Source organism: Balearica regulorum, chromosome 5 (genome assembly GCF_011004875.1).
Source record: "Balearica regulorum gibbericeps isolate bBalReg1 chromosome 5, bBalReg1.pri, whole genome shotgun sequence".
Classification (NCBI taxonomy): Eukaryota; Metazoa; Chordata; class Aves; order Gruiformes; family Gruidae; genus Balearica; species Balearica regulorum.
This window is the reverse complement of record NC_046188.1, coordinates 43,796,622-43,823,866: the sequence shown is the minus strand read 5'-3', so window position 1 is coordinate 43,823,866 and position 27,245 is coordinate 43,796,622. Positions and strand designations below refer to the sequence as shown.

The 27,245-nt window shown below is 48.1% G+C and overlaps 1 protein-coding gene across 2 annotated transcripts; it reads left to right on the top strand.

The window, feature by feature from the left end:
* The first annotated feature begins 39 nt into the window (after window positions 1-39).
* ARHGAP1 (Rho GTPase activating protein 1) lies at window positions 40-27,245 on the top strand. 2 transcript variants are annotated; one of them, XM_075754569.1, is made up of 13 exons: window positions 40-126; window positions 5,168-5,348; window positions 6,145-6,237; window positions 16,847-16,934; window positions 17,178-17,309; window positions 17,808-17,894; window positions 18,527-18,625; window positions 19,338-19,445; window positions 21,256-21,332; window positions 21,733-21,810; window positions 22,355-22,483; window positions 22,652-22,755; window positions 23,440-27,245. In XM_075754569.1, the coding sequence occupies exons 2-13, from the start codon at window positions 5,213-5,215 to the stop codon at window positions 23,617-23,619; spliced, it is 1,311 nt and encodes a 436-aa protein (XP_075610684.1). In that variant the 5' UTR covers window positions 40-126; window positions 5,168-5,212; the 3' UTR covers window positions 23,620-27,245. The 2 variants fall into 2 exon arrangements, with proteins under 2 accessions (XP_075610684.1, XP_075610683.1); XM_075754568.1 differs by lacking the exon at window positions 40-126 and adding an exon at window positions 281-464.

Below are 27,245 nucleotides of genomic sequence, written 5' to 3'. Positions count from 1 at the left end.
GTGTGCGGCAGCGGGCGGGGCGGGGCGGTATTCCCCCGGCGACGGGCAGCGTTTCCGGCGGGCGGCGGATGCCGGCGGGGAGGTTGACAGGCGAGCGGGCCGGGCGGCGGCTGGCGGCGGCAGCAGGTACCGGCGACGAGCGGGGCGTGCTGCTTGGGGAGGGCAGCTGAGACTTCCGCGCAGCAGCGGCGGCGGCGGTGGGGCCCGGGGCGGGGCCCGACGGTCTGTCCTGGCGCTGCCCGGGCGGGGCGGGGAAGGGGCCCGGCGGCGGGGGCCGAGCGGGCGGGCCGGGGCTGGGCTTGGAGCTCCGATTCCCCCCCTCCCGCCCGGGTGTTGCGGAGCCCGGGAAGCGCCAGGCTCGCCCCGTGCGGGGAGGCGGTTACTTCTGCAGGACACACCGCGCCCGGGACCTCGCTGCCCGCCCCCGCGGGAGGCTGCGGGGCGCGGCGGGAAGAGCCCGTCCGGTAAAGCGGGCCTTGCGCTCCCGGTACCTGGGCGGGGAGAGCAAGGGCTGGGAGACCGCGGAGGTTTAGCCACTTCTTGGCGTTGGCGGTGTAACCGGCTGCCGGAGCTGGGGCGCGGGGCCGGGCCGGATCGGGCTTGTCCCGTCCCCAGCGGCGGGCACTGGCCGGTGGCTGCAGAAGCGGCGTAGGAGTGCTGCGGTAGGGGTGGGGGGGAACGTGCCTTCCCTTTTGGCGCCTAACAGCAGGGGCTGTTAGATGTTCCTCGCGTTATGCAGCTGGCATGCGTTATGGGAACTTGGAGTTTTCTTTTAACAGTGCAAACAGCAAATCTATTTGCTATTTGAGTCTCTTATGTGAATCTTAAAGTTGACTCGGGGTTGTCGCAGGAGCTCAGTCTAAGGAACGGGAGAGAACCAGACTTAGGGTGCAGAGGAGGAGGAGGAAAGGTGCAGCCCCTGTAGGGCTGTGCGTGCCCCCGTTTCCTCACGTGCGCCGTGTGTGACAGCCGGATCCTGCGTGGCACTGATAGCAGCCTCTGTACTTTGTGCTACAGCTCCGAGAGAGGAAGCAGAGCTCAGCGCTTTTGCTCTCAGACCCTGCTGGGATGGATGTCTAGTAGGCACAGGGGTGGCCTTCAGCAAAGGATTTGAGGTGACTGGGGAAGGAAGGCTGCTCATTTAAAAAGCTGTTGCAATAATGAAGGGCCAAAAGAGTTTCCCCAAGCAGCAGTGTCTGTCCTGACTTGGTCACGGTGCACCAGACAAAGCCGGTATGGCTCTTGACTCTTCGATTCTTTCAGAGTAGTACTGGGGTCGTGGTGCTCTCTGTGGTATCATCAGTCTCGATGTGAGGGAAGACTTGGGCTGGATTTTCTCAGTGAGTCTCAGTCCTGGAGCTTATTCACGTGAGTGAGTACTTTGAAGGTCTGCTGCTGAGTAACTGCTTCCTTTTTTTGCAATGCGCTTAATACTAAGACTGTGGCAAAGTGCAGGGACTTGATGGATGTGTACAGAAAAACAGACATTTGTGCAAATGAAACGAAACTGGGAGGAGGTGCAGATGGCAGCAGAGTCAGCAAAATAATATGGCCACCCCAGAACTGGGATTCTTTTGGGTCTGAGCATTGCTTGTTAATTGGGCAGAGAAGAAGAGGCCACTTGGCTTTTGTAATTCTTTACTGTGTGTAAGTACAGGTCCAGGGCATGGTAATACATGCATGGACGTATTTTGATGTGTAGATTTACTTCTGAATTAATAGTACATCTGGAAGAAAAACAGGAAAAGGAAACTGCTGCGTAGGTGTAGCTTAGAAATAAGTGATGAAAAAGTAGTGAAACTGGAATTGCAGAAAAAAAACAGTCTGCATGAACAGCAGCTACCAAGTGAACTGTCTTCCCTGGATAAATTCTGGTGGGATCTTGTATAAGTAATCTCCAGCTCAGGATTTGTGTGAAAATTGTATTTTAAAGAGCTGAAGTTTCTGTCCTTCAGCAGAATGTGCCGTTCTACAGCACATCTCTCTGTTACCAAGAAAGTAAATTTTTACTAGACAGCAAGTGTTCAGATCAACCAGTGTAGATGCAGAAAACATACTTAAATGCTTGGAAAAATGGAAACGGTTGGCTCTTTAGAGCCTGGCAGTAAGTAAATGCTTCTGATGTCAATTGTGATTCTTTAGTTTTTAAATGTTTGACTAGGCTTTTTACTTTTTAGATCTAGGTACGTCATTTTTCTCACCTTATGATTGGCTCTACAGGGTGCATCACTTGCATCTTGTCATGACATTGATCTAAAACAAGTGGGGTTCTTAAAGTGTGTTATGTCTGCCGAGGTGCTGGGTTTTGACAACCATTTCACCCTTATACTGATACAGGACGGACTTTCTGTTCAATGACAGGTCCTGCTTATGGGTCATTTTTGACTACACAGGGAAAAATCTCATGCAGCTGCACTGTCAGGAAATGAAACGTGTACCCGAATATTAAGATCCCCAAGTAGTTTCTTACATCCTATCTCCAGGTCTCTCCTCAGTGCCTGCTGGTTCCCAGGCATTTAGAGGATTATATTTCTCTAAACTGTTCTAGAGTTACCTGATGTGAGACCCCATGCTTTTGTCTTTTGCTCTCTTGGGAAGGGGCTGGGGAAAATTCTGCAAAAGCCTGCTAGAGCTCTCTGGGAGCTACAGTCTGGTTCACAAGAAGGACCTGAAATCTAAAATGTCTTCTGCTATGGATCCTCCTTCCATTAACATTTCTGCCATAGAGCACTAACCTAGAGCCAAGGAATGGAGCTGCCTGCCTGGCTGTGAAAAGCCCATGGAGGTATCTGGGGAGTCTGGTCTGCCTTGTCAAGGGGTAAGGAGAGTTTAGGCAAGAGCACTGTTCACTGGGCTCTTTTTCCTATGTGGAACTGTAAGGATCCCACTAACGACTTCCTTCTTCCACGTGGTGCCACACTAGGATTAATTTTATGCCTAAGGGAAATCCCCCCGTGCTGTCTAATAACCAGCACTTCTGCCTCTGATCAAGTGCCACAAGCTGACTGTGAAGCCAAGCTGTGATCCATGTAGGATGAAATGAGGACACTTGGTGTCTTGCTGGCCCTATGGCAGTACCATGACTGCTCTGTGAGAAGATTTGGATTTGGTCCCTAAGCACTTCAGGACCTCACTTTGGGGACACTGTTGTTACTGGGCATCCCCAAGAATCTCACATGAAAGGCATCTGAGTGGATCGCAGCAGTTGAGCGTAGGTCCTCTGTCCCCACCAGGGCTGGGAAGTCCCTGGGAGCTGGGAATGCTGAGGGGCTGTCCAGGGGCAAGGGGCATGGATGCTTCCTCAGCGTGGGGTGCTGGGTTGTGGGGCTGCTGGGTTGCGGGGCTGCTGAGCTGCAGTGGGGAATGCTTGAAGCACACTGAGTCATCGGAGTTGGTGCCTGGTGTTACCATAGAAATCGGATCAGCTGCAAGGGGTGGGGAGTCCTTGTCCCTTGGCTCCTCTGCTGCATGGTTCCAGCATGAGCTCATGGTGCAAGGGAACCTGATTTCTTGCTCCTTGTCCCTTTGAGATCAGAGGAGGTTAGACAGCTCTCGTGGCCCTCACCAGAGGGCAGGGATTGATTTTGCTTGGGTCTCTGTTGGCTGTAGTGGTCAGACTTGTGTGTTTCCCATGCTGTCTTGGTTGATTCGCTGCCCTTATACGTCTTGCTCTTTCATATTTTGGGAATCTAATTTCATTTGCTTAGCAACAGCTCCCAACCCTTTAGGAGCCCCAGAGAGGTGAAAACTGGTAACAGCTAAGGGAGGACAGCAAGTAGTAGGCATGGAGTGATCCAGAGGGAGAGGACAAACACTGAATACCCAATTTCCTGTACTCTCAAAATGCATCCCCAAACTTGGTCACAAGTGTTGCCCTGAGCATGGATGTGATGCCCTCCGATGCTCAGTCTTTCACAGTTTTTGTCCTCTGTGCTCACATCCAAGTAACTGTTTCATCATCTTCTCTGGATAAATATAATCTTTCCACACAAAGGCATCGTACCTCCTCAGATAATCTTTGAACCCTTTGCTCTCCTCGTACTGCAAAACAAGCACAAGTCTGTCTGAGAAACAGCGTTACAGAGAGTCTTGCTGATGCAAGGTGTCACTTTGTTTTGCTACAGTTCCTCTTGGCTTGCTGCCTGCTGGCTACTGAATTACGGTCTGTGTGGTCTGGGTGAGCAATCCAGATCTCCATACTTGTCCTTTCTAGTGTTTCCTTGCTTATTTCCAGGACACTGGCATTAGAGGATAACAGCTGTTGCCTAGGGGTTGTCCCTAAGAATTGGTACCCTTAGGAGGTGCTGTATGCGGTGCTAGCTCAGTCCTGGGTTTGACATACCTTCTGCTCCAGGTGAGAGAGGAGAAATATTTGCAAGCAACAGCAAACACACTGAGCTGTCTGTTTCCTGGACCCTCTTAATTCCTTGGTATCCTCAGTATTATGGCGTGCTTGGTGAAAAATTATCAGTCTAGCAATATGGTTTTAAATTAAAGAGATGGTTCCTTGCTGCTTGCTCTCATGTAGGAGAAAGGATTTGCTGGGTGATGCTGAAAAGAGACGAGGGTTGTATGTGTATTGTTCTGCTTGTCTTACTAGCTCAGCCTACAGAATCCTGTTTTAAGAAGCTGTTCACTTCTGTGTTCAGATCCCAGCACGCTGAAGCACCCACTTCAGTGTCATTGAGAGCTCTGGCCCTCCCTTATGGGGAGAAGGGTGGGGGGTGTGTGATTCCTGGGAAAGCTTCCAGCACTGGGCCAACTGTGGAAACAGCTGGGCTTTGTGCCAGCCCTTCGGAGAGAGGGCGAGCTCGGAGCTGGTACAGCGAGTGTATCAGGCAGGGGCTGGTGTAGCCTGTCGCCTTCCTCAACATCTTGCTGCTGCTCCTGCTTCAGGAGAGAAACTGCTCTGTACAGAGCTGTGGTGAAGCAGAGACTCGCTGAGAGGATTGGTATGGGCGCCTGATGGCCTTTTGATAGCAATTAACATGAAAGAAAGAATCTGACATATGTGGTGCTCCTGGCTTGGAGGAGGAGGAGGAGTTCCTGCCTGTGTTAAGGGGGAGGAGAAGTGTGATCTCTGGATAAGTAAAGATAAGGGAGGATTTGGGGAAAATCTATGGGGAGGTAAACTTGTGATCTCTGTGTCTCACCTAGCAATCTGCAGTTCTCATTCTAGACGCTGCAAAATAAACTGCGGTATTTGGGGACCATGGCTACAGACCCACTCTCGGAGCTTCAGGATGACCTGAACTTGGATACCGATCAGTCCCTCGGCCAGCTCAAACTGGCCTCCATAGATGATAAGAGCTGGCCTGCAGATGAAGCCCCTGCTTTTCCCAAATCAGGTAAGTATCCTGCATGTTTGGGGTCTGGGTTTTGGCCAAAAAGCAATTGTTTGTCTTGCAGCTTTGTGGTCATATCTACATATACAGAGAGCCCCATCTCCATTTGAAAGCTTTATAGACACATTAATCTTGCACCACACCCAAGTGAATTAGCCCTGCCATTGAACAGCACTAAAAAGCTCAGAGCCAGCTGATGTAAATATACTCTTCTCAGTCCTGTCTCAGGCTGCACTTTGGTGCTGACAGTACAGACATGCTGTAAGTCCTTGAGTGTCCTCTATTATGATCTCTTGCAGGATAGTTTGGCCTTCCTGAGTGGAAGGGTCTTGAACTTCCATGTGGGAGATGGGGCTGGAGATATGAGTTGTTGCTCTGAAATCCTGTGCTATGGACTGCTGCCCAAAAGAGGTCAGGGAAATTAGCTTGAGGGCATATAGGATGACCATCCATCAAGGGACAATGTTAAGAACCTCCTGCTGTAAAAAGCCACGATGGTGTCCTTGGCACTTGGGTTTTGGTCTTTGTGAATGTTTGTGACATAACCAAACAGTCATTTTTGAGAGGGTGTACAGTCTGAGGGACACACATGGACCTCATAGGCTTGACAGGTCTCTTCTGAAGTCATTGCTGCTTTTGTCCACTCAGAATTTCAAAGGTGGGTTTCCAAGGTGGACAGGTGCATTAGTCCCTCCCATACTGAAAAGCCATTTTTTCTCATCCCTCTATCTCTATTGTACCCCTCGCCAAGGTGAGGGGTACCTTTCTTCTAATTGCTCGTTCCTTGTGTTTTGTGCAGAGGACTCCAAAGGCTCCCCTGAGCCTGTCACTCACCTGCAGTGGGATGATCCCTACTATGATATCGCCAGGCACCACATTGTGGAAGTAGCAGGTAGTGGTCTTTCTCTTTTCTCCTTTAATGTCTTTGCAGCTGGGCTGAGGAAGCGTCTTTCTAATGGGGTTGTGGGGGCATCTGCTGTATGCCAAGCCCAAGTGGCAATGACAGCTGGCATCATAAAGAGAAGGAGCACCAAACTTCTTGAATGTTTGCGATATGTGTAATTTTCCATTGACCTCGGTTAAACTTGCATTCCTTCTTGGCCCTTACTGTCTTGATTATATTTGCAGGACTTGGTTGCTTTTCCTGAATTGTTTTAGATGTAGCCCTTGACTATATCCTGAGCACAAGATGTTGTTCTTGCATGATAATGCCACAGAAATTACCTAGTTATGCAGTGCAGCTGCAAGGTCCTCAACTGAGTAATCCACAGTAGGTCTGCCAGCTCTCTTCTATCTGAATGGCCAGAGCTTCACCCTGCCCAGAAACAGCATTTACATAAATCTGAAATAGGGGGAATAGGTCCATGGCCCACTGCAAGGAAAGATCTGATCATTTAGGGTCACAAGCATTCATATTTTCTCTGTGTGGTTGTCTTATCCATATTATTTTAATGACACTAACACATGGTGATTTACTGCTGGGATCTCCACAAGAAAGGGTTTTGGGGGTAGTTTTTAGGTTGCTGTGGTAAGTCTGAGGGAAGGGTCATCCCAGTTTGTCTTGAGTTCCTTGCTTTAAAAAAAAAAAAAAAAGCACCTCTTCAGCCTTTTGTGACTTGATTCACACTTCCTCCTTCATTATCTGTAGCCTCCTCCTACCCCTCCTGTTGCCATTTCTCTGTACCTTGGTCCCTGCCCCACATGTGAATTTGCAGCGAAGCAGAGGCACAAACTGGAGTCCTCCTAATGCAGGGTTGTTCTGCAGCAGGGTTTGACCACAAAGGGAAGATTCTCAGGCACTCACCTTGGTAAGAGTTGTCCTGACATGACTCTTTGCTGGGTTGCCTTCTAGAATGAGCTTTCTTTCCCCTAACCTCTCATGTTACATCTTTTGGGGAACAAAATGATAATGGCAAACTCAAAGCTTTGTTGTCCTTTGTCTCCTGTGTGCCTCTGGCTGCTCAGGTTGACAGGCCAGGTGTTGGCATTTGGGCCATTATGTCTTGTAGATTTGCCAGAAGTGCTTTCATTTGCAGATGTGTTACTTACCTTCTTTTCTGGCTGGAGGTTCAGGACTGGAGTTTTTAGAGGTCTGTACCCTTGTCTTCCCACTGCTGAAACAGGGAAGGGTCAGATGTGTGGACTCCACCATTTCAGTGATAATAGCTAGAATATTTGGAATGTGAGTGGCAGAAGTAACTGGTGTTTCTGGACTCTGGCAGCTGGTGAGTTAAATTATACTGTTGCTCACTTCAGACAAAGTGCTTAGTAGAGCCTTGAGATCAGAGACATTGATAAGACTGGAACGTCAGCCCAAACCAAGCATATACTTTGTGTGCTGCCTCCTGACGTAAGCACCAGTCTTTCTGTGGGATTTCTGTTCCAAGATAATATGATTTTTATTATTTTTTTTTTACAAGCTCTCTGAATGGAGTATCATTCCAGTGGAGGTGTGTCTCAGTGGCTGTTGGAATGCAGCCATTTGACATGTTGTCTAGGATAGCAAATGAAGAATTGTCTAACTTCCTGAAAGGATTTCAGGGTGGTATGATGGCTGACTGGGAGGTGTGCCTGCATTCTGAAAGAGATCTTTTCCGTCGTGGTTTAAATTTGTGCTTCTAGTGAGCTCTCTGTCCCTGTCATGTCTCTGTATAGTGCAGAAGCAGCTCAGAGAAGCTTCTGTTGCTGGCTGCTCCTGGCCCATTTTTACCAGTAGCTGATTTATCTGAAAGCATGTGCTGGTCCCCCACACAGACTGTGGTGCAATGCCTTTCTTTGGTAAGGAAGAGCTAGTAGCACAGCTCCAGATAGTGGGTATGCTGCCACAGTTCTGAGACTTGCTGGTGCCTCATCTCCTAGAAGCAGGGTTTATGAAGTTGATCAAAGGGGCCTGAGTTGTAATCTGGACTCTGGGGTGAAGCTGTTTGTTCAGTTTTCTTGGTCAATAATTAATAATGTTCACTGTTCAGAGAATCAGACGGAGTAATGTTCTCTGGGCTGTTGTTGGAGGCAAACAGTCTGGGAAAATCTGGAAAAATCCTATTAGAAGTAGCCTGGAGAATCAAAATATCACTGGAGGATTAAAATGGAACTGTTTGAATCTGGCTCTACCGACAAGTTGTGCTTGTCAGCACCTTCAGGTGCAATGAACACTTGCCACGCTGAGCCTGAACCAAAATAGCTCCACCCCGCTTCTCTTGTAAATATTAGCAAATGGCAGCAGATCAAGGGTAGTTTTATCCATTCTGCTGATATATGAGCTTTCTTTTCTGTGTCCTTCCCTTTTCTGCACTTCAGAGCAGAAAGCATAACTCTGTTCCTGCCTTCCCTGAAATATATTCTGGGATGATGATGCTATTTTGAGACAAAACCAGAAGGCTAGTTCCCATCCTTGGGCTGAACTCTGTGATCCCAGGGTTATCCTGTGTGGTCAGAAGAGTAATCGCTTCTTGCAGGATGGGTGCACAGTGTCAATAATTTATTAAATGCCCACTTTTGATCATGAAAAATTAGCATGTTCATTTTCTAGCTGACGATTTCTGATTCAGTTCAAGGCACGCCAGATTTGAATGTCCTAACTATCTGGCCTAAAGAGGGGGGAAAAAATACTGAAAAACATTTTGCAGAATTTGTTAGAAAAATAAGGTTTGGGAGTTTGCTTTTCACTTAAAAATAGTGCAGCAGTTTCATGGAGACTGCCCTTTGTGCCCTATGCTCCTGTCTCTCCTGGAGGCTGGGATCTTCCCAGAAGAGGCTGTCCATGGGGCACTGCTTTTTGCCACTGGAAGGAGCAGGCATGTCATTGCTGTCCCTAGCGGTGGTGTGTCCCAGGAAGATGGGGGCAAAAGGCATCCAGACCACAGTTCTGAGGGATTACCCTGGCATCGTTATGAATCAGAATATTTTAGTTTTGGGAAACCTTTTGATTCTGGGATTCAATACTGTTCTGAAGGAAAGAGGTGATACTCTGCCTACTCTTTCAGACCTGCCTTAAGGTGTGTGTTTCTGGTGTGTTTCACACAGGCTCTGGAGAGGTCTCTGCGTGGTTTTGCTTTTCTTGACTCTGATTTCCTCTTTTTGTGAGCATTGTAGCAGATAAATTCGTCTTTACATGTGGCTAGAAGTTGGAGCAGAGGCAGCTTGATTTCACTTCACAAACCACTTCTGCAAAGTGTGGGTTTTTTCCTTGCTCGCATTGCATAGCCTTCGGAGGAAGCACAGGCTTCCGTTTGAAGGCTGTTAAGGAACTATCCCAAATTTCTGTTACGTTTAAGAGTATGCTCCTGCTAATTCTTATATGGCAAAGGTGCTGCTTCCATCTCCTTGGGGGTTGAGGCAGACTAGTGTGACATAATTTTGGCCTTGAATTTCAGCAGATGCTGAATTGCAATAATATGGCAGATAATTAATAATGGTCTGAAGGAGATCTCTGATGATGGCAGTGCCTACTGGAAACCTGGGGCTGTGTGGGAAGAGCAGGGCTCTTGAAAGTTGCTCTCTGGCAACATGTTCCTTCCTTGTTCTTCTGCCCAGTCTGAAATACTGGTCTTGCCTTTGTGATAAATATGCAAACCTGTGGCTATGAGGTGCATCAGCATTCCCATTTTATACAATAACTGGCTTTCTTCCTTTTGGGATAAGAAAACTGGGGCTTAACATGTGAATGTTCTGCTGCTGTGAAGGCTAGACATTGGTGTAGCACTTGTCAGGAGAGTGGCCATCACCGTTTCAGCTAGGTAGTCCCTGCCCGGTGACTTCAAAGCTTTGCTGAAGCTCAGAGCATGTTTCTGCCAGTTTTTGTGGGAAATCTGCTGCCTCACAGCATTAACTGGTAGTCTGCAGGGCTGCCCTCACAGAGAAGGTGTGATGCTAGTGTGTGCAAGACCTGCGATGGAAGCGGGAAAGCAAGATGGAGAGCTGGGGGTGTACCTTCTTGCGTGTTACTAGACTGAAACTGCGCTTTCAACAGTGAATCTTTTTTTCAATGGTGAATCTGGTACCAAACCTACCTGAAAAGCCTTGTGGCTGGCTGTTGGCTGCAGGTGCCAAAGCCGTAACTAGTGCTGGTGATTTGGTGTCGCTATTGGTGACTGACATGGGGAGGTAAAATCAATCTTGGAACACCAGTAGCTGTCGTTTCACTAAGCGGGCAAAGGCAGAAGTTGCAGACAAAACTTGTGTTGAAAGGATGTTGCAGTGTGTCTTTGGTGGCTAATGGGCTCAGCAGAGGCCTCTGATAAGAAGGCTCTTTTTCCCTTCTGGTGTGGTATGTTATTATTGGCTCTGTTAATACAGGGTGCCTGCATTTCTGCTGCTTTTGGATGTAGTTTCTGGCTCTGAATTTTTTATTATTTTTTTAAAGAGTATTTGTGTGATATGGAATGATGAGTTGCTTCTGTAGAATTAGGCCCATCCAAAGCAAGCCCAGCTTGTGCACCATGTTTTGACATGCAAGATCAAGGGACTGGAGAGTTTCTAAGGGATTCTAAATTCCTAAAGGAGACCAAGGGAATGGAGAGTTTCTTTCTAGAGCTTTGCTCTGCACAGGCTCCTGTCTTGATAGGCCCAAGTGGGTCTGTGAGTATATAGCTGTAAGAGTGATGGAAAGGGGCTGGGCATAGCAATAAATGTTTTCGTAGACCCCTCCCTGCCCAGAGGAACTTTTTTTCTTTTTTCTAATTGGCAGCTTTGGGGTTTTTTTGTTTAGAATCTGCTAAATTTTTTTTTTTTTTTAGGAATCTATGGCTGTGTTGAAGATCTAAGTTGTCCCTGTCTTCACTTTATTAGTGAAATTTAGCTTCTTGCAAGACAGTCTGTTGGATGTGTTACTCATACAGCATGATGCTATTCTCTATACGTTTCTGAAGTTGTTCAAATGACCTTGACATTCAGAATTAATTGCATTTAACCCTTTTAAAAGTGGCAGTATGACAGTTGCCATTTTGGTGGTAGGGGAAGTCAGGGTCAGAAATTTGAACTGTGATTATACAGAATTAGTTGTGAATTCAGGAAAGAGTTGGGAATCATGGGTTATTGTTACTGCCTCTAATCGTTAGATAAGGTTGCTTTGGAGAGGAGCATGGGTGAAAAATGAAATAGAAAGAGCTTGACTGCTGCAAGGCAGCAACTAAATGCATCCCAGTGGCAATCTGGCTAGACTCTGAGACTATATACTCAATATTACTTTCTGGGAAAGCATGCAAAGCTTGGCTTGCTATAACTTTGTTTCTGTTCCTCCAGACCAGGGTACACTTGATGGGGCCCAACCAGGTAGGTAGATTTTTTGTGGCACTAACATTTGGTACTGCAGATCATGGTATTCCTTTAGCATGACTGTGGCCTGTAGCTGGACTGTCTCAGGGGAGCCCAAACTTTGCTCAGCCTTAGACTGCACTGGCAACTTTTCAGGAGTGCAAAGGCTGGACCTCTGCCTTAGGCACAGCAGAATCATCTGAGCCAAATTTGGCGTGTGGGCTTTACTTTGGGCACTTTGGGGCTCTTGGGTCTCAGTGTAAATCCTGTTCCTCTTCTGTCAACAGTGGTGGCCTGCTTGGACCAGTTCAGTTTGAACTCACATTTACCTCGCTGTCATGTGTGCTTTGGAAGTTCATCCTAGGATTGCTTCCTATTCCTTCATATGATCTGCTGCTGCGCTCATGTGCTAAGCAGCCGGTGCTTAAACCAGATTCTCCAGCTGAAAGTAACTGTTATCTATTTCTTCTCCATTTGGCAACAGAGATGATGTGTTTTGGTAACTTGTTCCTTATTCTAGACTGAAGCTGTACTAGACTGCTCTGTGCTTGCTGAGCATTTGTTAATACTCTCTGGACTTCAGTCCCGAGCCTTCAGAGTTTGGCTGCCAGTGTTTTTGCACTTCTCAGTGTAGATGAAAACTTATTTTGGTGTGAAATTCTTTCTACTGTTTCTGAACAGCAGGCCAAGACCTTCGTGCAGTCCATGGAAATGCTGATCCTCACTGCTTCCTTACGTGGGCTTTTCTCCCCCATTTGCCATGCTCTCAGGCATCCTCCCATTTTGCATTCCTTAATCTAACCCCAAGTATATTTTGTATCAGTTAGAGCTGCAGTCACTTGGCAAGGCTTTATGATTCTGGCAGTGTTTGGATATTGGGAATATCTAGGTGGAAGATGTCGTTCATTGCAATACTTCTACTTTGAGCTCCTTACCGTCTTTTCTTGAGGGGCTAAATCCACTTTGGAATTCATCAGACAACTAAAATCTACTATACTTAAACACTACCCAGCTGTGTCATAAGCTTGGCAGGAACCTGAAATTACATTAGAAAAGTTTTTACTGACAGTGGCTCTGATAAACATCCTAAGCTTTGTGAAACTTGTGTACTAATGTTCCAGAATTATGTAGTGGTGTCCTCTCCTTGACCCTGAACTCTAACTTTGCTGTTTTACCAGTAAGACTAACTTTTGGTGACAACTTTTATCTGTCTGCATTCTCTCATTATCAAAGTACCAGGATATTCCCATTCAAATCTTTCAGGCAAGGATACCTGATGAAGGCAGGAATGAGCAGGGTCCCTGGATTGCAGTTATGCTGCCAGTGAGTAGTAGGACAGCCTCCAATCATGGCATGAAGATTAAAGGATATATTTCAGGAGAAATATCTAGAAATACATAGCAGGATTTGCAAGTCAAGCATGTATTTTTTGTGCTGGCTGTACAGATTCATTTAAGAGTCCTGTCTCAGGACAGTACTGCTACTTTGATATGAAGTTCTGCTCTGATACGTTTGTATTGCTGCAGGTTGCCATCTGAAACATTAGCTTCAGTATTTAAACATCACCCCTTTTAGAAGTATGGCGCTGCAATGATGGCTTGGAACCACAGCAGTGATGTTCAGAAGTCTCAGAAGTGCATGCACCATAACAATATTCAGGACAATTAGCATGTCCATCAGTGCTACAAGTTAATATCTCCTTAGATGAGCAGCTATCTTGACTGGACAGGCTTTGCATATTGGCTGCTTTCTTGCTCTTTGATGTTAAAAAAAAAAAACAAAAAACAACTGAATTACGTCCTATAGGGAGGTAGTTTAATTCCAGTGTTGATTGAAAATATTTTTTATGTATGAACTTACTCACAAAGGTATGCACATTGTTGGGGTGCTCTGTGAATACTGATGGTACATAATTGCTTCTTTGTTGGTTTGTCCTTAGCTATTGAGCATTCCTCTTCTAGGAGAGGTAGAAGGCAGCCTGAGAAGCTGAGTGATTACTTCATGGTCTATAGTTGTGTTCAATGAAAACTTTAGCTGTTTGCAATTGCAAACAAGGGGCGAAAATCTTGATACATAAGATTAATATTGTAAACAGGAAAGCAAACAGTACAAGGGATGGAGCATCTGGGAAAGATCAAGCCCTATAAGAATCTGTTTGGTAGGAGGCAGAAAGGCCACTGCAGGCAGTGTCCTCCGACAGCCAAGAATGCATGGAATGGGCTTTAGGTTCTTATTTATAAATTGGAACAACTGATTGGTCAGCTTTGATGCTGAATTTTGAATTTTGTCATGTCTGGAGGAACCAGACTGATCTGATACATGTCAGGTGGAAACGAGATTGGCATCTGGTTGTTTTGAAAGTGTCTGTGTTGACGTGCTGAGCTCAGTGTGATGAAACTGGAGTGAAACCCAGAACTCAGTTAATGGGCATGCTGGTTCCTGTGTAGCTCTCGCATAAATTCGTTCTGATTTGGAAGGTAAAATGGGCCACTCCTTTTTCAGTTATCCAGAGGACTACAGGTTATCTTTTGGTGTAGATGGCCCTGGAAATTAATTATCCAGGGGTAACGTGCCATGTCCCCTTTGACAGAATCGTGGATTGTCTGTTTTTTCTTTACCAGCAATCCCAGACCTTTTCACCAAGGTTATATATGGAATGAGATTCTAGACTTTGCATAGGCCCTGCCATAGGCTTTCATGTTATTCCAGAGGAAGATGTTTAAGCTATGTGGTTCCTGACTTGCGACTTGTCAGTTCTGGAAATCAGTGCCCAGGAGCCTGAGCTGAGTGTGTGGCCACCCACAACATCACATGAACATGGTGCTGTACTGCAGTTCTTCGCAACCAAGACCTGCCTTGATCAAGCTTGCAGTCTGCTCCTGGCCCTCAGACCATCCACTCTGATGTGAAATGCAGCCTCTCAGTTAACTGGAGATAGCACTGATTCTGACTTTAGCACAGAGCTATGATCTGCAAAGGTCTGTAGTGTTTCTGACCATTCTCTTTCATCCCTACAAAACTAATCAGATTCTCAGATGCTGCCATCTTCTTCCTGCTCTGTGCAGGCAGGACCTTTTGTCTTCCAGATGGAGACATATGAGTGGCTCAAGGCCACTGGGAAGAGTCACAATACGGCACATTCCCTGCCCAGGACTTTGTAGTCTTCACCTTTGTTTTACAGACAGCTTATGTGCATTAGACCCAGCCCTAAAGCTCATAGCAAGCTACCAAGAAACTCTGGGCTAGGCAGAGAGTGGGCTACCGTGGGATATGCAATGTCATGTTGGTCTTGTGGCCTGGCTGTGACTGTATCTGGTTGTTCCAGATGAGCCTTGCATCACTCTCTCCTAGTCCTGCATTCTGGGTCATGCGTCTTCCCTAATTGCCCCTTACCTCCGCATGTGTATGTCAGTGTGATGGCCTATGCCACCCCTTTCCTGATCTGTACCTAGTGCTGCCTCAGTGTCCCTAGCTTTTGTAGAGGTTCTGGCTTATGTGCATCAGTAAATTCTGTCTCTTGTGTTGTCTAGTGAGTGACTTGAAAATGGTACTTGCAAGGGAAAAATATAAGTGAACAAGTAGCAAGAGAATCTGTTCTGGCCAGGATGGGGGTAAAAGAGGGTTAGTGGCATCGTAATGTCATGGCTGGTGTATGTGAGTTCTCTGGTTGCCGTTTGCAGCACCAAGTGGTCATCTGTTACTAACAGGCAGGGATCCCAGATACCTCAAGTTTGCTGTTCCAGGGTTCAGTTTGAGATCTCAGTTGTTGCATGGCAAGTGTAACCAAGCGGTAGTTGAGAGCCAGAGCCCGTGCAAAGGTGAGAAAATGGCTGCATGCTCTGAATATTGTAAATCAGTGTGGGGAAAAGGAGATCTTTCAAGAGGAACGATGTATTGCAGGGCTGTCCAGCATAAGTAGCAATCCTTGCTGCTTTTCTGTGCTGTGGTCTGTATGGGATGGTTGCGCCATAGGGGAGGAAGGAGGGTATTGTTGAGTATAACCTCAGTAGCCCCTTCCACTGCTCCGTGCTCCTTCTGCTTGACAAGAAAACACAGCTCTTGGAGTAGGGTGAGTAGCAAGAAGGATGGGAAGACTTTAACCCTTCACACTAAAGGAACTATTTCATCTCCACTGGTGCTAAAAAGCAAGTCATCCTTATGAAATGGATTGGGTGTTGTGTTTGGGAGAGAACCAGACTTTTTCTCAAACTCCGTATGTCCAAAAGATTTGTGACTTGGTTCTTACTTAATCTAAATCTCTCAATTCCCCTAGCTTGTCCATGCCCATCTGCTTGGGTTTTGTTCATGGGGCTGAGATCTCTGCTCGCAGAAGTCCACTCATGTACGAAGACTTGCTTTGGGGGAATCTGAGCTTGTTGTCTCTGAAGCCTGAACTGGTGGCTGGGAGTGTCCTTCCCAAGATGAGGGTGCTTTATGGGTGGTTTGGCTCCAGTGTGATGGGGACTGTTTTCTGCTGGCTTTTTACATAGAATGCTTTGTTGTGCCTCACTTTGCAGCTCCTTCCAGCTCAGGCTGGAAAAATATCTCTGTGGATGGAAAATCTAGGAAGCAGTGAACAGCTTCTTCTGCAATCCCTCTGGAGAATCCAGCAGTCCTGCTTGGCTCATCTATAGAAGAGGCCTGTGACAATGCTTGCTTCTCATCTCTGGCATGTGGCTGGGACTGCCCTGTTTCTAGGAATTTCTTGGTTTCTGGATTATGAAATGGCTTGGTTCTGTGTGCCGGACTAAGCTTCAGGTGAAGCAAGAAACAAATGCACCAAACCACATGCAGTTAGTCTTGGACTGTGTGCAGGACAGAAGGAGTGGTTATTGTGTTTGTGAGGGGCAGTTTTCCCTGTGCCTCCTTGGGCGCATGTGCATCAGGAGCAGTGCCCATGGGCAGTGTTGCAGGATTAATGCCGTGAGCACTCTGCTCTGTACTTGAGGCCTCCATCCCTACGTGTCCCAAGGCATCCTGACTTCCAATCCTTCCTCTTCTTTCAGGGCTGGAGCATGGACTCTGTTCTCCATTTGCATTGTTGACTTGCCAGGTCCTTGGTGTTCAGGTTTCTGCTTCCATACTAGGCCCATGGTAACTGCTGAAAATCAGGTTTAGCTTTGCTGGCAGCTGTGGCAATCCAGACTTCGGCCTTGTTATGGCAGTTTCCAGTTCTCCGTTTACCCCTTGCTGCCAAGACCACAATGTAGTCTTTAAACTCCCTGTAATCTCTGGCATTTCATCTGCAGGTGATGACAAATATGGAAGGAAAGTAATTTTGTTCAGTGCCTGCCGGATGCCCCCAAGTCATCAACTTGATCATGTGAAACTGCTAGGGTGAGTAGTGTCTTAGGAGGCTGCTGTTAACTTCTTAAGCCTGACGTAATTCCCAGGTGCTGGATCCCTGGCATCAGATCTATCTGCTGTAGCTTCTTTAGCTGGACACATCCTCCCAAAGTGCTTACCTCCATTGCTGGGGATGCAAATCCTCTGTTAGGGCACACAAAAATGAGGCCCAAAGGGAGGAAAAGCCTCTCTGTGGCACAGCATGAAGTGAGTTCAGCAATTGTCTCTTCTCAGGTACTTGAAATTCACACTGGACCAGTATGTGGAGAGTGATTACACACTGGTGTACCTGCACCATGGCCTGACCAGTGAGAACAAGCCATCCCTGAGCTGGCTGCGGGATGCCTACAGGGAATTTGATCGCAAGTGAGTAAGGCTGCAGCAAGCAAGGATATGACATGTTGTTCTGTAGTCTAACATAGATGATCTTCCCCAGGTCCCCCATGTAGCTTGGTATCATAATTTACTGTCACTTATTTCTGCTGCTTATGGAGGTGGGTTGTTGTTTAATGCAGGCTGAATCATGGGATAAACAGCTTCTTCTGTAGTTACATCCTTTAGGCCAACAGGCAAGCAGCAAAACTAGGAGCCAGCAGAAGGGTGTCAGCCGCATGGTATAATTGTTGCTTCCTGGTGAGGCTGCTCGCTGCTTCTTGGTGAATCTTGGAATACAGTCGGGCGTGCCCTTAGGCTGCTGAGTAGCCTGACACAGCTATGAAGCATGGGAGAGCAGAGGCCATGGGTGCTGGGGAGTGGTGAGGATCAGTGCAAAAGGAATGGAGCACCCGGGGTGCCTTAATCTTGTGGAAAGGTTGGTTCCTCTGCTTAAAGTGCAGTTCATCCTTACTTAGCTCCTCTTGGCAGGTACAAGAAGAACATCAAAGCCTTGTATATTGTGCACCCAACTATGTTCATCAAGACCCTGCTGATTCTTTTCAAGCCTCTGATCAGGTAGGAAGCACTATAGGAGGCTCACCCACATCCTCACGCTGCAGGGGAATAATGGGGCATTCTCAATGGAGCACAAGATGAGCCCAGGCTGCCAACCCTGCCCTGGCGTCTCACCCTATGCTATCTCCTCCTGTTTCTGAGCTCAGAGATACTCAGACACAAGAAGTACTGCTTTGGGAACCTACGGAGTTTGCAGCTCTATGCTGCTCCTTTTCTATCCAGCCAAGCAGAAGTAAAGTGTTGCAGACTCTGCTAAAAATGAAAAAGGGAGTGAGAACATCACTCCACATTATATTTAATTCATTGTGTTGATGCTGAAATCCTAATTCTGTAAAATAATTGAAAACAAAGCTTTCTCCAGCTTACTGCTAAGCTTAGGAAGGAAAAATCCAGTGTTCTAGGAAGCCTGCTGCTGCTAGGGCTTCTAATGTGACTTGGAAAGTCTTGGTATCTCCTGGTAAAATACATGGAGTTGGAGAACTATGTGGGTAACATCTCTACTGCTTAGCCATACCTGCCCCTTTACACTATTGATGTCTCTTGCAGACCTCTGGTCTCCTTGCCTGTAATAAGTCTGTTCTGATACTGGATTTCCTGATTCCTTACATACCTACTTTTCTCTTGTTTTTCAGCTTTAAGTTTGGACGAAAGATTTTTTACGTGAACTTCCTTAGTGAGCTGGAGGAGTATGTGAAGTTGGAACAATTGGGGATCCCAAGCCAAGTGCTGAAGTGAGAATGCTGCCTATCTCCCATTTGCTTAGGGTTCTGTGAAATGGGACTTTTCTGGAGGAATGGCAAGTGGAGGAAGAGATTGTTCCACTCAGGCAGTGGTTTTGGAGGGAGTGCTGACAAAATGCCTTAAAAACTGTTGTTTCTCTCCATGCTCCTTCCCATGTGTCCTTGGCCCCAGTGCCCAGTTCTGTCCTTCAGTTAAAAATCCTGCTCTGGTGCAGCACCTCTCCTGCCTCTCCCACTCGCCCCTTAGGGACTTCCCGCAAGCTGCTGACCTTAACACTGACCTGGAGCTCATGGTGCACACCTGCTTTGCTCATTCTGCACAGTTCAGGTTGTCTTTGGGGCTTCCCAAAGTTGCCATAATCTCGGTCCTACCAGATTGATTCTGTCCCTCACGCACACATGCAACTGTCTCATCACCAGCAGTGCTGTCCTGGGCTCCTGCCCACGCTGTCTGTCATCCTCAGCTACTCCAGTTCCTGATTCCAGATAGAGATTCCTTTCTCCCTGCTTTTTGCTGGCAACCAGATGTTTGTTGTTCTTGCGTCCGTACTCCAGAGCTGCCTGTCCTGTTTTTGATAGGTGAAATCAACCATGCTACGCTGGAGCTGTTACCAGTGGGTGTGCAGCAGGTCACATGCAGTGCTGGGTTCATGCTCTTTCTGGGAGGTGGAGTGACTTTTTACTAGTCTGTGTTTTGCCACAGATACGATGAATATCTGAGATCCCTGCAGAAGCCTCCACAAGTGCCCCAGAAGCCAACACCCCCACGTCCACCGCTGCCAAACCAGCAGTTTGGAGTCTCGCTGCAGCAGTGAGTATCTCTGGGTTGTGCTGCTTTTGCCCTGACTTGTTTGATGTGAGGTCATTGTATTTGTAACTGAACAGCAGCAAAAGTGGCTATAAAATTTCTTGCAGTTCAGACTTTCTACAAAGTTTTAATCATTCTTCTGAGGAACTCTGTGCTCATGTCCAGATCCTGACTCAGTTCAGTTCCACCCTCTTGATTCCCCAGCTAGATTGTATCTAAATTAGGGTGAGGTAGTTTCTGCAGCTAAGGGTCACTAAGGGAGGAGCAAAATAAGGGCCATGGGGACGGCTTCATGCCACTAGAAACTTCCTTTAAGCAAAGGAAGTCTGTAGGAGGCTGATCAAGATGTCTTTAGGGCTATGCTATTTTGATTGAGCAGTGCTGCAGATCTCTTATTTTTTTCCATATCATAAGTTCTATTTTAAAAGCACTTCTATTCACCCTTGTACTGATTCCCACTCCCCATTCCTGCACGGTGACACAGACAAACACAGACACTGGCAAGGGCTAGTGATACTGGCTAAGTGTTGAAGGTATTTTTAACTTTGAGTGTGATTTTGCCTCCCTGGAGAATGAGGAGGAGCCAGTACTGCGTGGCCAGACAGATCCTCTGAAGCGATCTGGGAACACATTTCCCAGCTTCAACGCAACATTTCCAAATGTAACCCCCGTGGTGCTGTGTGCCTGAGCTTGTTAGCAGTCTAGGAAGGGTGAACAGCCCCATGCTATCAAGTAGTATAGACAATCGAATGTGAGGGTGGCAGCGAACGCCTCAGCATCACTAGGTCTTCCGTGACAGCCATTGGGTTGATACATCTTCCGTTACAGGAGCGGGGTGCGTAAACTTATCCCATGTGTATTTCTCTCATGTCAGCTTCTTTCTGCCCTTGCTTCTATGGGGAAGGAAGAAGGAAGCTTAACCCTTTTCACCTGATTCATAACTAGTAGCCTTGCCTTCTGGGAACCCCTTTGCCCTGGCATCTAGAGGCTATGATTTTTACAGAAGATAGAGAAATATTCACAGATTCAGAGATGGGTAGGGGTTGGAAGGGACCTCTAGAGATCATCTAGTTCAACTCGCCTGCTAGAGCCGGATCACTTAGAGCATGTTGCAGAGGATGGCGTCCAGGCGAGTTTTGAATATCTCCAGAGAAGGAGACTCCACAGCCTCTCTGGGCAGCCTGTTCCAGTGCTCTGTCACCCTCAGAGTGAAGAGGTTTTTCCTCATATTCAGATGGAACTTCCTGCATTCCAGTTTGTGCCCATTGCCCCTTGTGCTGTCACTGGGCACCACAGAGAAGAGCCTGGCCCCATCCTCCAGACATCTACCCTTTAGATATTTGTAAGTATTGATGAGATCCCCTCTCAGTCTTCTCTTCTCCAGGCTAAACAGACCCAGCTCTCTCAGCCTTTCCTCATAAGGGAGATGGTCAAGTCCCTTAATCATCCTTGTAGCCCTCCGCTGGACTGTCTCCAGTAGTTCCCTGTCTTTCTTGAACCGGGGAGCCCAGAACTGGACACAATATTCCAGATGTGGCCTCAGCAGGGCAGAGTAGAGGGGGAGGATAACCTCCCTCGACCTGCTGGCCATGCTACTCTTAATTCCTGTGGTGTAGTAATGAGCTCATACTTGCTCCAGTGAGTGAAGTAGCATGATGGGTGAAGAAGAGCGAAGGCTGGAATAATGGCTGAACCAGGGACCTAGGTAGCAAGAAACTATGTGGTAGAGCTTGTGTGGGCAACTTCAAGATTCAGGGGCTGCATGCAGGGTGGGGAGGACCAGTCATTTGTAACCTTCTATCTTTTTCCGCAGTCTCAGGGAGAAGAGCCCTGACCAGTCTCCTGTTCCTCTGGTGGTCAGAGACACCATTGCTCATTTGCAGGAGCATGGTAAGTGTTCAGGGGAAGATGCAGCCTCTCTTAATTCCATGTCAGTGGCTTCTCCTCCACCTAAGTTCCCATCCAGACTGTGGTAAGATACAGAAGAACAGCAGTCCAGAATAAGGTGTAAAGGCCTGAACTAGGTGAGTTAGCCTTCAAGAGAGATTGTGCAGAGCTTAAGAGACCTTTTTCTTCCAGTTGTCCATACTCCCACTTACATAAGAGTAGTGAAATGCTCCTTGTATCATTTCCCTGGTAGTGGAAGCAGAAAGAATTGCTGTACTCTAAAAAAAGGGACTTGTTGACATCTATCTGAACACCCCACAGCATGGATTTATGATTGTTAAGACCAGCATTTTTAGAGACTCACATGGCTGATCTGTCTTCTCCATCTGCTCTCACCTCACAGCTCTTGCTACAGAGGGGATTTTCCGGAGATCAGCAAATACACAGGTTGTCAGGGAGGTCCAGCAAAAATACAATATGGGTAAGTGTCCAAACTCAGCAGAGCCCCTTTCATTCCCTAACTACTACTGTCCAACTGGAACTGTGTTGGAACTAGTCCATCATGGCGTCTCTCTTTCTCTGAGTGGCCTCTAGGTGAGGCCCCATCAGGGAATGACCTGAGTTGCGAGGGAGAAGCATCTGATACTTCTGCTGAGTGGAAAGCATATTCCTTCCCACTCAGGTTCCCCTCACTGCCCTTTTCCTTCCTGAAAATTTCCCTGTTTCTTGAGGTGAGATATACCATCTTAGTCTGGTTATACTGGAGGGACTGAAGATGACCAGGAAGAAACTTGGTCATCTGTTTAATTTGATGACTTCTAAAGATGTAGTGCTGGATTCAGCAGTGCTCTGCATATGCTTTTGGGACACATTTTTCCACTCTGCTAGAAGATGTGGTGCTTTAGTACCCTCCCTGTGTTCTTTAAAATACAGCTTCCATAGTTCTGGGCTCTGACCACCATGTCCCATTTGTTGTCTGGAGAAGGTTCTGCTTTGGCCAGCGAGTCTCTGCTCTACTTTCTCAGGTGTGCCTGTAGATTTCCAGCAGTATGAAGATGTCCACCTGCCTGCTGTGATTCTCAAGACCTTCTTGAGGGAGCTACCTGAGCCCCTCCTCACTTTTGGCCTCTACAGCCATGTTGTCAGCTTCCAGAGTGAGTTGTAACAAGACACTGAATGTTGCACTGGCCAAAGGGGCAAAGATACTTTCAGGAGGGGGCAGTCCTGCATGGGATACCCTGTGACTGCAAACAGGGCTTTCATCAGGGTGGGTGCTGAGGATTCCTCATGGACCTGCTTGTCCTATCTCTCTTGATTTTCAGGTGTGGAGGAGGTGAATCGAGTGGATGTTGTTCGCAAAACACTCCAGACTCTACCAGAAGAAAACTACCAAGTGCTCCATTTACTGACAGCCTTTCTGGTGCAGGTGAGCTGCTCCAAAGGTGGGCAGTCATATTGTAGTTCAGTTGCCAGTGCCTTGCATCAGCTTTTTGACTGTCTGCTCCCTCTTTTCCTTTGAGAGGAAATGGGTCTTAAGCTAGGAAATTGCCTTTCTTATGTTCTTGTTACACAGAGATCAAGAATGATCATGATGAGCTAGCCTAAGCGGTTGCTTCTCATAACGGTGAGAAGTGCAGGCGGGCATTAAGCCTGTGTGGTCTGTACCAGGGAGGCTGAAAGCTCCCCAGGGTGGAGGTACAACTGCAAATTATCTGAGTAGAAATCTTCTACTAGGAGTCTTGGATCCACCCTACAGAACTTTCTGGTGCCAGGGAAGCCACTGCAAGGCTGTTCTAGCAAGAGGGAAGATAATTTTGTTTTGATTGGTGACCTGAACTGTAGAGATAGTGGCTGACAGTGCTCTTGGTCCTATTGGTATGATATGGCCTGGTGGTTAAGCCATAGTGGTAAATGGCAAGATATTGCTCCTCGCCTCCTGAATGCTGAATGTCATGTGTGTTTCCCCCAGCCATCTTCTGGCATTGACCCTTCAGCTTCTCTCTTCCCCTTCGCCCCTGGGGAGTCTGTCAGCTCTGGCTTTGGGGAGGGTTGGGGGCAGCTGCTGTGTTGTTCTGTAGGATTCACAATGGTCTCTTTCCTTCCCCCATAGGTCTCTGCTCAGAGTGACAGAAACAAGATGACAAACACCAACCTGGCTGTTGTGTTTGGCCCAAATCTGCTGTGGGCCAAAGATGTAGCCATCACCCTAAAAGCCATCAACCCCATCAATACCTTTACCAAGTTCCTGCTGGACCACCAGAAGGAGCTCTTTGAGGATGTGGAGGCCTGAATACAGGCCAGTCCACACCAGCACACTGTGCTCACCTTCCCGCCTTCTTTCCCACCTTGTCTTGGAGCTGTGACCAAGCTGTCTCCAGTGCAAAGGGACCATTGATCCTCTGGGTGATGAGCAAAGCGAGGGCTGTGGAGATGGTGGAGAAAGTGTGTAAGTAAGCAAGCAGGAGACCTGCTGCTCTGGATGGGGAGCTGGTCTCCCAGCTGCTGAGTGGAGTCCTAAACCCACCTGCCAGTCTGTGCAGCTCCTCCAGGGCTCATCACCAGTCTGCTGCCCTATCAGATGACCTGCGTTCCTTTCCTCTTTCCCTCATGTGCAGTTTTTCTGCCCTCCTGGTCCCTTCCTCAGCAAAGATCTTTTTTGTTAAAGCTCCCGATAGCCCCAGCTCACCCGCCTTGCCTCAGCTGGGCTGTCTGGGCTAGGACAGGCTTGCTGGGTTTTGTGACGGAGACGTTCTTGCTGCGAGTGCCATCTCTCAGCACTGAATGTGCATCCTGCCTTTCCCCAGAGGCACCTAAAGCAGGGAAGGGAGCCAGGCAGCCCTTGTGCTCCAGGTAGCAGTATGTCCTGCACTTGCAAACACCACTCTAGACCCCATACTTTTGGCCGGCAAGTGAAGGACCAGCTCACGGCACACGGGCTGTATTACCTGTCAAACTCCAATACAAGGAAGCCGAATTTAGCCCAAACCCCTCTGGGGTCACCCACTCCAGATACTTTTCAGTGTTTTCTGGGATGTAGTGGGTGAGGTGCCTCCCATAGTTACCCCTCTCAGGTATGTTTGTCCCTCCAGCGGCATTTCCAGCCCGGCTGGGAAGGTTCCTGCCAGCCCTGGCTGTGCGGGAGGGCTGGCTGGTGAGTCTGAATTGCAGGGAGCAAGTGCCCTGGTGGCACTGACCTGCTGAACGCTATGCTGCCTTTCCCTGTGGCAGCAGCACAAGGCTGCTTCTCCTCCTTCAGGCACATGTATCTGTGCTGACTGGCGCAGACCACCTTGGCTAGTTGTCTTTTTGAGCAGAACTTTCCCCAGCACAAGCGTAACTGAGAGCATGGCCTTGAGGGGAAGGTCTAGGAACTGGGACTAACCCTCACCCTGGAGTGCACCAGGCCTGGATTACGAATTTCTGCCCAGGTGCTGAGCACTCATGTGCCAAAGCTGTGAGGGAACAGCTATTCCATGCCAGGGGCCTTTGCCCCATCTCTCCTTGTTCATACCTTCCTTCTGTCCTACCACGGAAGCCTTGGCAGATGCATCCCCTATGCCCTGGGCATGGCTGGAGACATCCAGGTTGTCTGCAAGGCAGGCGCGAGCGGGGTGGGCCTGGCACCTTCACAAAGCAGCTGCAGTACTGTAAAGGCCTCACTGTTGGTTTTGGGTTGCAGCATTCCCGTTACCTGAGCAAAAAAAGATCCTTCTCCTTAGCCTGGGCCCAGCAGGGGGTTAGTAGGGAGCTTCTAGCCTTACTTCACTGGTGTGTTACATCTTTGTATCTTGTGCCCTGCATGCCTGGGCCAGTCCTCCCTGCTGCATCGGGCCACAGGGACAAATCTTTTGGACCAAGCAGAACTAATTTTTAAAAAGCTACTGGATGCTAAATAGAATTTGCTTTTTCATAATATTTTAGCCTGCCTTTAAACACCGACCAAAGGTCGGTGCCCCAGTTGTAATCAAAATAAGTGACATCTGCTGCAGGAATTACGGAAATTGTTCTTTCTGCTAAGCTCTGGAATGGGGATGGGTGTGAACACAGGCAGCTCTGCAGGGCAGTGCAGGTCCAGCCAGCTGACTCGAAGGAGGCACGTGGGTGGAAACAGCGAGCAAGAAACTGAGCATTACTAAGGCTGGAGCGAGATCTTCTAGGAGATGGTTGGGTCTGATCCCTTCTAGATACTGGGGGACTTTGCCCTATGGAGGCTACAAGGCTGCTTAGTCTCCCCCTTCCAAGAGTAGAAGTCTTTCCTGTTTGGCCAGGATATGAATTGTTTCAGTCTGAACAATTCACAGCAGTAACCAAATAAATGTTTTGGAGGTAGAGATACTCAGCTCCTAATTCACTTGCCATCTCTGCTAGAGTAAGTTAGCAGGGCTGATGTGCTGCGGAGGAGTAGCCTCCTGGGATGGACAGTGTGGAGAGAGGTATACTTGCCCCAGTGTTTGTTTTAAGAGGCAAGGCTTTCTGGACAGCCTGGGAGGAGCCGGGAGGCTGAGGGAGCCCAGTGCAGCCCCTGTCTCCCTGCAGGCCTCCGCTCTGTGTAAGCTTCAGTATGGGGGACACTTGATGCTCTGACTGTATCTGCAGCTGACACTGGCCTCGCTTATATCCCCCTAGAGGAAAAGCAAACCCAGCTAACTTCTTCTGGGACAAAGAAGCCCAAGGTCAGCAACTTGGAACAGGAAGTGCCTGTGTGCCGGGGCAGGAGGCCTTGGCCCTGTGTGCAGCCCAGCTCTCTGGGGAAGGTGGCACATTCCAGCCTTGCAGAGCAGCGAGGACCGTTCTCTGCCCAGTAGCCAGAGGAGCAGTGCTGGGGAACCTTAGCTCCTCTCCAGGGGGAGAGCAGGGATTGCTGCAAGCGTCTGTGTTCTGGCTGGAGTTTGTTTGATGGGTGCGCTTTTTTTTTTTTTTTGAAGTGAATTCTTGAAATAATGTTTCCTTTTTTAGCAAAATGGAGACTTGTGCATCCCCTGCAGGCAGGGATAAAAGCCTGCTCCAGTTCGGTGCCTGCAGGGAGCAGATTTGGAGGGTGTTCAGGAAGGTGCTACTGCTTATGGTGGGAAAGTGCTTGCAAAATCCTGGAAGGGACCCAGTGTAAATACCCCTTTTCCTCTGCTGCTCCTCATGCTGGAGCTGCCAGGGGCCCCGGAGCAGGCACAGTAACCAGGGTGGCTTTTGCTTCTGCAGTCTGCTCCCCTGAATGCCTTGTATTGAAATGTCCCTCCTGTGACTTGAGCAAGGAACCGGCCTGGGCCTGCCTGCAGCCTGCACTGGGTGGATGGCCACCAGAGCTTGCATCTGCCAAGCCCAGGGCATTAAATTCCTTCCTCATCTGGTCAGCCCCCTCATGCAGGCTGGTTGGGCTGGATTTCTCTGGGGAGCAGGTATCTGGTTAGGGTGCTGGTCTTTGTCAGGTTTCTCCTTGCTGTAGAGCTGCCCAAGGATCTTCCCTGGCTCGTCTTTCAGGTTAGCTATTAGCCATTTCTCCCTGTGGGGGTACTTGTTCCACTTCAACCCTCTGCTTTTTCGCACCTAGACCATTCCCCTCTGCTAAGCCTCCTGCTGTCTTACTGGCCTCTGATCCTGCTCCCCGACACCAGAGCTTTTGGGTGGTGCAGGGGGGCTGGGGTCACCTGGATGCCTTGTGGCAATGTTTGCTAATTTGAGAGAGAGCTGAGGGCCAGTTTGGTCCCAGTTTCCTCTTTTGTGCATGGGGGCTCCTGTGCAAAATTTTTGGCTTTGCTTTTGTTGCTGGTGTTCCCTGCCTTCTTTTCTGTTGATGTTCGTCAGGTGCAGGGCTGGGGTTTTTATGGTTCACATTGTTTATTTCCTTCTAATCTGCACCAATCTTATATTTCACAGTTTGCACTTTTTGTATTTCAATAAAAATCAAAATGTAATCCCAGA

Coding starts and splice junctions, on each gene's coding strand:
- ARHGAP1 (XM_075754569.1), top strand. CDS start 5,213: ATGGCTACAGACCCACTCTCGGAGCTTCAGGATGACCTGAACTTGGAT. Junction 17,895..18,526: donor CTTTTCAAGCCTCTGATCAG/GTAGGAAGCACT, acceptor CTTGTTTTTCAG/CTTTAAGTTTGGACGAAAGA. Junction 22,756..23,439: donor TGACAGCCTTTCTGGTGCAG/GTGAGCTGCTCC, acceptor CTTCCCCCATAG/GTCTCTGCTCAGAGTGACAG.